Source organism: Oryctolagus cuniculus, chromosome 10 (assembly GCF_964237555.1).
Source record: "Oryctolagus cuniculus chromosome 10, mOryCun1.1, whole genome shotgun sequence".
Taxonomy (NCBI): Eukaryota; Metazoa; Chordata; class Mammalia; order Lagomorpha; family Leporidae; genus Oryctolagus; species Oryctolagus cuniculus.
In genome coordinates this window covers 124,130,562-124,143,637 of record NC_091441.1, presented here as the reverse complement: position 1 = coordinate 124,143,637, position 13,076 = coordinate 124,130,562, and the positions used below count along the sequence as shown (strand labels likewise).

At 45.0% G+C, this 13,076-nt stretch overlaps 1 protein-coding gene and 1 pseudogene across 11 annotated transcripts in view; one reads left to right on the top strand and one right to left on the bottom strand.

Moving 5' to 3' along the window:
• The window catches only part of CHL1 (cell adhesion molecule L1 like), a 175,279-nt gene extending 163,113 nt beyond the window's left edge, over positions 1–12,166 (top strand). For 10 of the 11 annotated variants that reach the window (XM_070050027.1, XM_017350182.3, XM_017350188.3 and 7 more), the window contains 4 exons: positions 962–1,123; positions 1,737–1,868; positions 4,433–4,505; positions 9,284–12,166. In XM_070050027.1, coding sequence (XP_069906128.1) covers positions 962–1,123; positions 1,737–1,868; positions 4,433–4,505; positions 9,284–9,500 — 584 coding nt within the window. In that variant the 3' untranslated portion in view covers positions 9,501–12,166. The remainder of the gene's footprint in view (positions 1–961; positions 1,124–1,736; positions 1,869–4,432; positions 4,506–9,283) is intronic. The other variant, XM_008273629.4, reaches the window with a different exon arrangement.
• Positions 12,167–12,547: 381 nt separating this feature from the next.
• LOC127487231 (U2 spliceosomal RNA) lies at positions 12,548–12,670 on the bottom strand (annotated as a pseudogene).
• Between the last annotated feature and the right edge of the window lie 406 nt (positions 12,671–13,076).

Here is a 13,076-nt window from a genome sequence, read left to right as displayed (position 1 = left end):
TCCCACCAGTCCTATTTTTTAATGAAGGCCTTTTGTCAGTAACTGTATGACAACTTTTTATTCTGTGGTAAAAACTCACAACCAAATATTGATGTGTAAAATATACCCACTTAAAACAGTTTCATAATCCCTCACATCCTTATAAAATATATAAGGAGCATATTTTATTTTATGTATGCATTGCTAACATCTTTTAGTTTGTGTTTAGTATACGGAGTTAGTTCCTAACAAAACTGTGAATCAAATGTAAAAATATTGTAGGTATTTCAGAAATAATGTATATTTTAATTAAATGTGACTCATCTTCATGTGTTGCTATGAGACTATTATTGACATATTTACATACTGATGTTTACTTTTTGGGAGGTATTAATATCTGACCCATTTTCAAAGTTTCTCATACCATTTTCAAATTGTCAGTGAAGTCATTCCATTTTAATATACCTATAAACTTGGACTTTAATTTAAGTTGCTACTAATTTCCAATATTTTATATGTGACCATCTTGTGATGCCTCACATCAGTATTTATGGAGAAGACCACGACAAGAAGAATGAGTAGTTTATTACAGCCATCTCATCTGCTGCTAATTTAAGTCAGAAATGCCATATTCAGTTCCCCATGAGGTTTGTGAAAATACAAATTGCACACAATTGTATTGTATATATTTCAAGTTCCTGTTAGGTTTTGAACCAAGCACATGGCCAGGTAGATTGATGTTAGCATTTCATCACGTGTCTCATCTTCAATGGCCATGAATTCAGTCCATTTCACCTCCTCATTTTCAATATATTAAAAAAGAAAGTCTTGAAATGTTGATTTTTTTGACTTCCTGATAATTCAAAATCTAAAAAATACTGTAAGTGCCTCTCTTACTAATTTCAAATAATAATATTTTTACTTTTCATATCCTGCTTTCAGTGATTTTGATTCATATGATTTAACTGTGTACATTTCTTAGGTAAAGATATCAGGAAGATTTCTGAAGGAGTAAATCTTACTCAAAAGATTCACCCAGTAGAGGTATTTGAACCGGGAGCTGAACATATAGTTCGCCTAATGACTAAGAATTGGGGTGATAACGATAGCATTTTTCAAGATGTTATTGAGACAAGAGGGAGAGGTGAGAAATAAGATTATATTTGGGACAGTCTTAGACGATTAATCTGTGTTCTGTAGATTATTTTACCTATATCCTATATTAAAGATAAAGAGTACATCAGACATGAAAATAATGATTTCACTTTGTTTTGGCAAAACATTTTAAAATTATCAAAATGAACAGTTTCAGAGTGGTCTGACTTATCCCTATTGCTTTTACCACAGTACTTGCCTCTAAAATTTTCTCTTGTAATTAACACTGTTAATAACAAAAACTAAAAAGGAGAAGCAACAGCCAGACCTTTGAGTCGCATGGCATCTGCTGCTAACCAGGCTGCCTTTGCCCTTGCCCGCTCCCTGATGCCTCTGTCCGGACTTCTGCCTCCCTGTCATTCAGTTCTCATACCCAGAATCAAACGCAGCTTGAAGAAGGCCCTTTCTAAATAAAGAAGGAACTGTTTAATCGGTGTTCTCTGTGACGCCCTTTTCAAGTCTCTGTCCTTCTGGGGCCTTTGAAAGAAAAGGTGGACTAGATGCTCCTTTGCACATTTAGGGCTGATGTCTGATGTTCTAGAATGCTGCGTGGCACCACAGCGGTCTCCAGGTCAATGTTGTGACTTCTCTCCACGCTGCAGAGTACTCTGGTTTGTATGATGACATCTCCACTCAAGGCTGGTTTATTGGACTGATGTGTGCAATTGCCCTTCTCACACTAATCCTGCTGACTGTTTGCTTTGTGAAGAGGAACAAGGGTGGAAAGTATTCAGGTAAAATTGTTTCTTGATGTGATATTCAACCCACTAAACAGTATTTTCTGGGAGTCATTCTTTAGAGATGTTTTTCTTTTGATTGCACATTTAACTCAAATTTTTATCAGTAAATTAGATCCACAACTTTCTGAGAGGAAAAAATTATCACTAAATTAGTCAAAGGGAGTATTGTGGTCTCAAATATTATCTTCAGATAGTAACTTATTTTCTGGTTTTTGGTATTTAAAATACATCCTGGTTAAGATGCTGGTTAGAATACTTGCATCCCATTTTGGACTGCCTGGGTTCAACTCCTGGCTCTGGCTCCTGACTCCAGCTTCTTGCTAATATAGACCCCAGGAAACAAGAGTGATGGCTCAGGTGGCTGAGTTCCTGCCACCCAGGAGGGAAACCTGGACTGAATTCCTGGCTCCTAGCTTTGGCTCTGTCTGGGGCCATTGTGGGCATTTGGTGAGTGAACTAGTAGATGGGGGAGACGGATCCCCCCGCCATCAACCACTCAATTAAAATAGGCTCTGAGAAGGCTCCCTGTACTCCCAAACTTCTCTTCCTATTTGTAAAATGTCACATATTGAGAAGATGCACTGCCAAGTCACACATATGTTTTAATGTCTTGAGAAGAGACTCATCTGCACATCCACAGAGTGATGCATGTGCCTAGCTCAGAATATTTGTATGATGCCTCCTGGTAGTGATGCTTCTCCTGTGAACTTGGTCAGCGTGAGCCATTGCTGCGAATACATTTCTTTTTTTCCTTTTTCTTTTTTATTTGACAGATAGAGTTAGACAGTGAGAGAGAGAGACAGAGAGAAAGGTCTTCCTTCCATTGGTTCACCCCCCAAATGGCCGCTACGGCTGGGGCAATGCCAATCCGAAGCCAGGAGCCAGGTTCTTCCTCCTGGTCTCCTATGCAGGTGCAGGGTCCCGAGCACTTGGGCCATCCTCCACTGCCTTCCCGGGCCACAGCAGAGAGTTGGACTGGAAGAGGAGCAACTGGGACTAGAACGTGGGGCCCATATGGGACGCTGGTGCTGCAGGCAGAGGATTATTAACCAAGTGAGCCACAGTGCCGGCCCCGGAATACATTTCTTATTCCCATGATGTATTTTGGATACTCTGCCTGTTGACTTCATAGTGCATAAAGTAGAAAACAGAAATAGAAATGAAAACCATCCAAGTTGTTAATATAATGTTTGCCTTTAATGTCATTCAACTTGCAAATGTGTTTTGTATTTTTGATTTACATGTATATGATATGGATACACTATTGCCTAATACTGGTGGGAAGTAGACCCACTGCTGTAGTAGACCCACTGCTGTTCTCTTCATGGTGTTCAGATTCATGAGAAGCCCTTCACTGGCTTCTGATCCATTCACAAATATTTATCAGGAACCTGTCATGTACATAGAGCCATCACAACGTGATTTCTAAGTTTCTGTAAAGTTACATGGATAATTTATGCAGTTAAATGTTTCATATTTTCCTCTAAAGCTATGTATGATGAATTATATTCACAATGACTAAGAAATGTCCTAAAAAATTCACTGGGAAGATCTGAGAGGAATGACATCCCCTTTAAGGGCCCCAACATCCATATTCCTGGGTCACATCCTTGAGCAATGTGAACAGTGCCGCGCGGTGTGGCACAGCACAGGAGCTCCTGGTCTCACAAGTCATGGAGCAGGTGCCCTGCGGAAGGCTCTGAGTGGGAGAAGCAAGGGCTCAGCATGTGGCTCATGATGGAAGTAAACCAGGCTCAAACTGCCACAGCAGATGCTGGTGCTGTGATTACTGTAGCAGTTCCAGCAGACAGCTGACGCCTTGCTCCTGTTGGTTCAGTGACATGTTCTGATGGCACCTGGGACGTCAGCAGTAGTGAAGTGAGGCGTTGGTATCTGGTCTTCACTGAGGCCACATCATGTCGAGTGGTTTCATGGAGCCCTGCAGCCTGCCGCAGGTCACACGAGAAATAAATTGAGCCTAGAGGATCTGTTTTCCTCTTGGTTTCAGCACGTTGGTAACTGATGGACATGGACAGATCACAGGAACACTTGCATCTCGGGTCTCAAAAAGCCTGAAGCAATGCTGGGCTCGTTGATGATCCACCTGTCAACAGCAAGGCTGTGGTGTCTTTATGTCCCTTGGTTTCCTTTTCCCTTGATTCTTTAAGTTCTGTGGCGTCACCTTCCCTTTGTGGCTTTTTGTTTGTTTGTTTTTAAAGATTTTATTTATTTATTTGAGAGGTAGAGTTACAGATAGTGAAAGGGAGACAGAGAGAAAGGTCCTCCATCCACTGGTCACTCCCCAAATGGCAGCAATGACCGGAGCTGGGCCTATCCGAAGCTGGGAGCCAGAAGCTTCCTCTGGATCTCCCATGCGGTACAGGGGCCCAAGCACTTGGACCGTCTTCTACTGCTCTCCATGGCCATAGCAGAGAGCTGGATCAGAAGATGAGCAGCCGGGACTAGAACCGGTGCCCATATGAGTTGTGGGCGCTACAGAAGGAGGATTAACCTATTGTGCCACAGAACCAGCCCGCTTTGTTGCTTTTTCTCTACAGTGAAAGAGAAGGAAGATTTGCATCCAGATCCAGAAGTTCAGTCGGCGAAAGATGAGACCTTTGGAGAATACAGGTAAGCAGTGTTCTGTCTGAAAGTGCTTCAAGGCACAGGCTCCTCAGCTGTAAGCTCAAGTGGACAAGCAAGTGCTTATTTTTTTTAAAGATCTATTTATTTATTTGAAAGAGTTACAGAGAAAAGGAAAGGCGGAGAGGGAGAGGGAGAGAGAGGGAGAGAGAGAGAGAGGTCTTCTATCCACTGGTTCACTCCCCAATTGGCCACAACAGCCGGAGCTGCACCGATCTGACGCCAGGAGCCAAGAGCTTCTTCTGGGTCTCCCACATGGGTGCAGGAGCCCAAGGACTTGGGCCATCTTCCACTGCTTTCCCAGGTCATAGCAGAGAGCTGGATTGAAAGTGGAGCAGCCGGGACTCAAACCGGCACCCATATGAGATGCCGGCACTGCAGGCGGTGGCTTTACCCGCTATGCCGTGGTGCCAGCCCTGCAAGTGCTTATTTTTAAGCAGCACGTCCTACAAGTGAGGCCTGACACCCTGTGGCTCTGTGACTCTGTGAGTGTGCAGGTGTTGAGAGCCACAGTGGGGCGAGAAGTGTGTTAGGCCCAACCCCTCCCAGTTAGGACAAAGTTCCAATGTGTGGGAGGCTCAGAGTCCCTCCAGAGTCTGCAGCAGGGTTGGACTAGGATGTGGTTCAGCCACAGGACTACTTTCGGCTACTCTCATGATGCCGGCAGGTGCAGTTCCACTCAGACAGCTGGGCGGATGGATTCATTGCTTCAAAGGCAGAGCCATTCTTGTTCCACATCTTGTAGATCCATTCGTAGGGCATCTCACATGACAGCTGGCTTCCTTCAGAGGGGGTGAATCACATAGCAAGAGACAGCCCCAAAGTTTGAAGGTTTGGTCCCTTGGTGACTTCGTCTTGGAGGTGATGCCCTGATTCCCTGCACATTCTGTCAGATAGACTCAGCCCACATGCAAGTGCTGGGGCTCAAACCATGGCTCAGAGTTTGCGAGGTCGGGTCACCAGGGCCCTGTGACGGGGCTCATACCACAGCTCAGAGTTCGCGAGGTCGGGGCACCAGGGCCCTGAGACAACTGGTAAAAATGTTCTTTATTATGAGTCTAGTTCTGCAGACAAGAAACCAAAACATCTTTGTGCCACACTGTGCCACACTGTGCTTCGTCGACAGGTGGAGATAACTTTGTCCTTGCACTGTCCCATGTGACACTCTGGATAGGAGTATATTCCCTGCCCTTCTTATTCAAACTCTACGTTTGTCATGAATGTCGACTGTTCTTCATGTCACCCTGGGAGACATTTCATGAATGCCTGTCATTGCCTACTGTGGATTCTCATTCTTGCTGCTGCTGCTGCTATAGTTTCCTCTTTCCTGTCTTCAGTACTCATTGCCAGGCTCTGAAACCAAGGGCACATCATTTTTGTTTTGCTCTGTGCTTTGGAACAGAACGATCCTGATTCTGGAGCCAGTGTTCATAGCTGCTGTCAGAAGTTGCTCCAGTTCTTTTCTTTCTCGGGTTGTGTGCACAGCTCAGCTGGCCCTGCCTGTCACCATGACTCGGGGGCTGCTGTGGGAGAGCATCCTGGCCCTCCAGATCTTCCATGTGGAACTGGCGCATGTCCCCTTTTCCACTGTCTTTGGCTTAAGCCATTTTTGTGGTAATGCCGTGAATCACAAAGTGGCATATATATTTTGTTATTTTTCAGATTTTACAGTCTTTTTATAAATGCCCACAAAAGATTTTTACATTCCATTTAATTCTCACAATAATCCTTTCCTCTTTTTTTAAACTTTTATTTAATAAATATAAATTTCCAAAGTACAGCTTTTGGATTACAATGGCTTTTTCTCCCCCATAACTTCCTTCCCACCCGCAACCCTCCCATCTCCTGCTCCCTCTCCCGTTCCATTCACATCAAGATTCATTTTCAGTTATCTTTAAATACAGAAGATCAATTTAGTATATATTAAGTAAAGATTTCAACAGTTTGCACCCACACAGAAACACAAAGTGTAAAGTACTGTTTGAGTACCAGTTATAGCATTAATTCACATTGGACAACACATTAAGGACAGAGATCCTACATGTGGAGTAAGTGTACAATGACTCCTGTTGTTGACTTAACAAATTGATACTCTCGTTTATGGCGTCAGTAATTGCCCTAGGCTCTTGTCATGAGTTGCCATGGCTATGGAAGCCTTTTGAGTTTGCCAACTCCGATCATATTTAGACAAGGTCGTAGTCAAAGTGGAAGTTCTCTCCTCCCTTCAGAGAAAGGTACCTCCTTCTTTGATGGCCCGTTCTTTCCACTGGGATCTCACTCGCAGAGATCTTTCATTTAGTTGTTGTTGTTGTTGTTGTGTGTGTGTGGGTTTTTTTTTTTTTCCAGAACCTCTTGGCTTTCCATGCCTAAAATACTCTCATGGGCTCTTCAGCCAGATCTGAATTCCTTAAGGGCTGATTCTGAGGCCAGAGTGCTGTTTAGGACATCTGCCATTCTATGAGTCTGCTGTGTATCCCACTTCCCATGTTGAATCATTCTCTCCTTTTTAATTCTATCAGTTGTATTAGCAGACACTAGTCTTGTTGATGTGATCCCTTTGACTCTTAGACCTATCAGTGTGATCAATTGTGAACTGAAACTGATCACTTGGACTAGTGAGATGGCCTTGGTACATGCCACCTTGATGGGATTGTATTGAAATCCCCTGGCACGTTTCTAACTCCACCATTTGGGGCAAGTCCGATTGAGCATGTCCCAAATTGTACATCTCCCTCTCTTATTCCCACTCTTATATTTAACAGGGATCACTTTTCAGTTAAATTTAAACACCTAAGAATAATTGTGTGTTAATTACAGAGTTCAACTGATAGTATTAAGTAGAACAAAAAAATACTAAAAGGGATAAAGAATTAAGTTGTTCATCAACAGTCAGGACAAAGGCTGATCAAGTCATTGTTTCTCATAGTGTCCATTTCACTTCAACAGGTTTTTTAAAAAAATATTTATTTATTTGAAAGTCACAATTTGGGAGAGGGAGAGCAAGAGGGAGGGAGGGAGGGAGGGAGGGAGGGAGGGGGAGAGAGAGAGAGAGAGAGAGAGAGAGAGAGAGAGAGAGATATCATCCATCTGTTGGCAAATGGCTGCAGTAGCCAGGGCTGGCTCAGGCCAAAGCTAGGAGCCTGGAGCTTCATCTAGGTCTCCTATTTGGGTACAGAGGCCCAAACATTTGGTCCATCCTCTGCTGCTGTCCTAGGCATTTGACAGGAAGCTGAGGGGCCGGTGCTGTGGGGTAGTGGGTAAAGCAGCCGCTTGCAGTGCTGGCATCCTGTATGAGCACTGGTTCGAGTCCAGGCTGCTCTACTTCCGACCCAGCTCTCTGCTGTGGCCTGGGAAGGCAGTAGAAGATGGCCCAAGTCCTTGGGCCCCTGCAGCCACGTAGGAGACCCTGAAGAAGTTCCTGGCTCCTGGCACTGGATCGGTGCAGCTCAGGCCGTTGCGGCCAACTGGGGAGTGAACCAGCGGATGAAAGACCTCTCTTTCTCTCTCTGCCACTCCTTTTCTCTCTGTGTAACTCTGACTTTCACATAAATAAATAAATCTTAAAAAACAAAAAACAAACAGGGAGCTGAATTAGAGTTGGAGCAGCCAAGACAGGAAATGGTGCCCATATGGGACGCTGGCTTTGCAGACTATGGCTTACTTAACCTCCTTTGCCACAGCCACCGCCTCAATAATATTTTTTTTAAAGACTTATTTATTTACTTGAAAGAGTTACAGAGAGAGAGAGAGACAGACAGACAGGCAGACCTTCCATCCTCTGGTTATTCCCCAAATGGCTGCAATGGCCAGGGCTGAGCCAGGGCAAAGCCGGGAGCCAGGACCTTTACCTGCGTCTTCCACATGGCAGGGAGGGATCAGAAGTAGAGCAGCCAGGACATGAACCAGTGTCCTTATGGGATGCTGGCATCTCAGGCACTGGCTTTACCCACTGTGCCACAGCGCCAACCCCTCACAATAATCATACAGAGAAAACATTGACTCCCATTTTACAGACCAGAAGCCAGCAGCTTAGAAAGGTTGCGCAGCTGGCCCCGTGTCTTACAGGAAGGTCATCTGTCACTAGCTGTGGCCACGAGGAGTGGCTTTTTGGACGGCTTGGCTCAGAAATGCTTTGTGCTTACATGAAATGGTTTTACTGGCTGTGCAGCTTCATAGTTTAATTGTAGTCGATAATGAAAAAAACTTGCTCTGTGATTTAGAAGACCCTATGATTTTATAAAAATTCACCTAACTCAAACTTACTTTTGTTGACTAAACCCCAGCATATGATGTCCTTATGGTGTATTTATCATATTAAAATCCTACCCATTTCTTGTTTATAATTTAGCGAAGTTGAGTTTGTTAACTATTTTAAAGACAACTGCTTGGTTTCAAAACACAGAACTGGATTAATTGAAATGAGAAATTTTAGGCAGCAAATGGTAACAATGTACAGGATCAAAAGTGAAGAGAGTATCAAGACCTGGGGGCCGTGAGCTCCAGGTTCACCAAGGCCGGGGAAACCGTGTGTGCTCGGTCTCTGCACGCGGGCGACCGTGGCAGGGTCCCTGCGGGGCACTTGGGCTGCAGGCCCTCGCGCCTCACGGCGGGCAGCCCGGGGCCACGGCCGGGCCGAGCGCGGCCAGCTCGGGGTCAGCCCGCGCGGGAGCAGCAGGTGCCGCCTCTCCCCTCCGAGGCCCTGGCGCTGGGTGAAGCCCCGCGGGCGCCTCCGAGCGGGTGTCACGGCCTCTCCTCTTGCGTTGCAGCGACAGCGACGAGAAGCCTCTGAAAGGCAGCCTGCGGTCGCTGGGCCGGAACCTGCAGGCGGCGGAGAGCGCCGACAGCCTGGTGCAGTACGGCGACGGCGACCACGGGCTGTTCAGCGAGGACGGCTCCTTCATCGGCGCCTACGCCGCGGCCCGGGAGAAAGGCTCGGCGGACAGCACCGGCAGCTCGGCCGCCACCTTCCCGCTGCGGGCGTGACGCGGCCTGCGGCCCGCGGACACGAAGGGCGGGCCCGACGTCCTGGGTGACGGCGGGAGCAGCAGCACTGCCTGCACCGAGCGCAACGCAGAACACAAAGCAAGTCCCGCGTTCGGATTCGCTTCGCCGCGCGCCCACACCGCCCGGTGCCCTTGTCCGTGTCCCGGTGGCCTGTGCCCGCGGCTCTGTGTTGAGGCTCTGAGCTCTGTCTTGGGGGCCGCAGGCCAGCGGGAGAAGCAAGCTGGTTATTTAAGTGTAAAAAGGAATAAGAATGTCTTGTTGAAGCAGTTCACTGAGTATATACAGCTAAAGTTATTATTTAAAGTTTCAGTAGTGAAAGCCGTAGGTGAATGATCAACTGTATTTATTGAGCTCCTAACTCTTTGCCCAGAGATGGCCATGCTTAAACACGGTTGTAGCCTTTCAGCTCCACCAGGAGTCGTGTGTTCTGTCAGGCCCTCCACGCGCATCTTTGCGTCCTGTTTCCCGCGTGGATTACACTGGGCTGCGAGGGGAGCAGTGGCGAGAGATGCCACGATGCAAGTGGTTCTGGACCTGATTGTCAAGCTGCATCATGCCTGCCTGTCTCAGCCGACTGTGTTGACCTGTTTTCCAGGTTTGTGTAATGGTATGCTTGCACCTTTGTCATGAATGCATTGTACATACTCTGTTAATATTTCCGCCGTTTGAAGTATAGATTGTTTTATTCTGAGGTGCGGGAAGGACCTGGGCAGGCATGTCTGTGGTCACAGTGCACAGTGAGACACGGCTTCTTGCCATGCCAGAGCCGTGACCTCACACGAGGTTCCACACTGAAGATTTTGTGTAAAGCCTTTGGGTTTTGTTCTTATATTGTGTTTTTTTTTTAACAGTCTTAAAATAAAACCTCATAAAAATATTGAGGGAAATGCTTTTTTGTATTTTGCAAAATAAGTCTTTGCTGTTGATTGCACACCTATGCCACCCCCTAAAAGAAGTGATGTGTTGTAGGAATTCCTGTACCTATGTTTGCCTGTGTCACGTTGTAAACATCGTCATGGGGAGACTTTTCTCTTGATTCTCCTTCTGTCAAAGTCAGTAGAAATTCTGGTAATTTATTTTCTGCCATGTGTGTGACTGTTCCTTTTAAGATTATACACAAACTGTTTTTAGAAATAGTATGAAGTGACCAGCGTCTACATCAACAAAATGCAGTGTTCAGCTTCTTATTTTTATGGGAACTTTTTTAACCTTACTTTGAAAGTTTTAACTATTTTTGAGTGAAACTGACTCACAGATTTTACTTTATATTTTTGTGCTGTAATTTTTGGTGTCTATAAAGTTAAATCCTCAACTTTGATTTATTCCATCCATTATATTTCCTGGGGACCAAAATTAGAGGCATCTGAAATGGCCAATGTAGCAATAGACATGGAGTGTCTCACTGTCCTATTTAAAAACTATACCTCCCCCAACAGCACAGGACCACACCCTGCCTCAGGCGTGTCGGGAGGAAGGTGTCCCAGTCCTCCACGGGGTGAGTGAGGGGCTCCAGACATCCCTGTGGGCTGCCTGATCCTAAGGTGCCGCCTCTCTGGAGGGAGAGTTGAATGTTCTGATGGATCTGAGGAGTTTGTGGTGCTTAGCCGCTGATGAGGAGAAGGTTGGACTTCACGTTTAGTTTTATGATTCTGTTTCCTCTTTGTCATCAGCTAAAAAGTGGTTTTAAGAGAGTTAGGTATGTTGGGAATAATGTCAGAAAATCACTAGAAGTAGATAGATTGGTTAGTTGTTCAATAACCTTTAAGTCAGATGTTAACACAAGTCCTGGAGCATTGGCTCTGACCTCGGCTTTCCCCCTTGGCGTCTGAGACAAGGCGCCTGTCTTCCTCTGTCCCCGAATGGCCAGAGCCAGGGTGAGCTGGGACTGGCTCCGCCTGCCCTTGCCTTTCATCCGGTCCTTCTCTGAGTTCCACTTGGCTTCTGCTGGGAGTATTCAGGACAGAAGGAATCATCCCTGACGTCCCCCTTGTAAGTATGAAATGACGTCTCTCATGTTCCTTATGGATCAGAGCAAGTTTTAAGTGGAAGGGTGGGGAGACCCAAGGAGGTAGAAATGGATTCCATTTTTTTCCCCCTCGGAAAATAAGTGATAGAGCCAGGATTGTGCAATGATGTAAACCAGTGATGGTTATTTGCATTTGGCCCACTGAGTGATGAAGCAGCCACCGGTAACTTGAGCTTTGCTCCCTGCTGGATTTGCTGCAGTCATCGGGCCCTGCATGTGAGGGATTGTGTACAATGGCCAGGGTGGTCAGGGAGAGTCCTAGGGAGCTGTCCAGGGTCAGGGGACTCGAGTTCTCTTCCGGTTCCAGCATGGATTTTGCACATGAACTTTTGGCTCCAAACTCCCAGCTGTAAGTGCTATCGCCATCTCAGTCACCTAACCGTAGTCACAGGGTGTTCTTTTCTATGAAGAAAAATCTGAAAATAACAGCGAAGATGCCTTTTAACTTCATAAACGAACCTATCTAAAAGTCACCTCCACACACCAGTTCAACGTTTTTCCTGTGAGCACATAAATATATTTTTATAGAAAAGCAAATCTACAGAAGATAATATGAATCCACTGTGCAGTTAGCAGTGTGATTTGCACGTGCCATTGAAAATTATTAATCAGAAGAAAATTAAAGCAGGGTCTTTGCTATACTAAAGTGTTTTCCACTAATTTTACATGCATACATATTTATAAGGAAATGTGAATTTGGTGGATTTATTCTATTGGTATAAAGGCATCTGATATTTTAGATGTACCCGTGTTTATAAAAATGTAGAGCACAATTAAATTATGCTGGAAGTCTCAAATATTTTTTCCTATTTTATACTCATGGAAGAGAGAAACTAAAGAGAGGACAATAGTGAGAAATGTTGGTGTGTTTTTCTAAGCATTTAAAACAGAATTGCCAAACAAAATCCTAAGTATGTTTACATACGGTTAAGGCAGGATTGTTGTAACGATCTCAGATCAGTTCTAAGAGGGCTGGGTTTGCAGTCTGTAGTGCACGTCCTGGTGTTCCTGTGTTCTTGGTGAAATGCACAGGGGTGAACCCTAGCTGACTGCTTAGTGCATTATATTAAACTGATAAGAACAGATACTACACTTGATCTTAGCCAAAAGGCCGAGAAGCGATGCTTGCTTAGTGCATTATAAAGAGAGAGTGAAGGCATGTAGCACAGGGTCACCTGACTGCCTGTTTTTTTGGCTTAGATCAATATTCGAAGTAGAAGTTTTATTAAAGTGTGTTTGTGTTGTAGCTGGTGTTTGTATTGTGCTTATGAACATGTACGGTCCAAAAATATTTTCATTATACGTGAAATTCAACTTTCCAAATAAAAGCCCAACTTAACGTACTATAAATATGTTGTGTTCTTTTCTGTGTAGTTGAGAGGAGTCAGGATGCAAGCACTAAACTCACCCTGAGTTTCCACCGATTATGAGCCTCTGTAAATGGATTACACACAGTAGAGTGTGGATGGTATATAAATATATTGTTCAGCTAATTACTGTGTTTACAAATAGAGAATTTAACGTCAAGA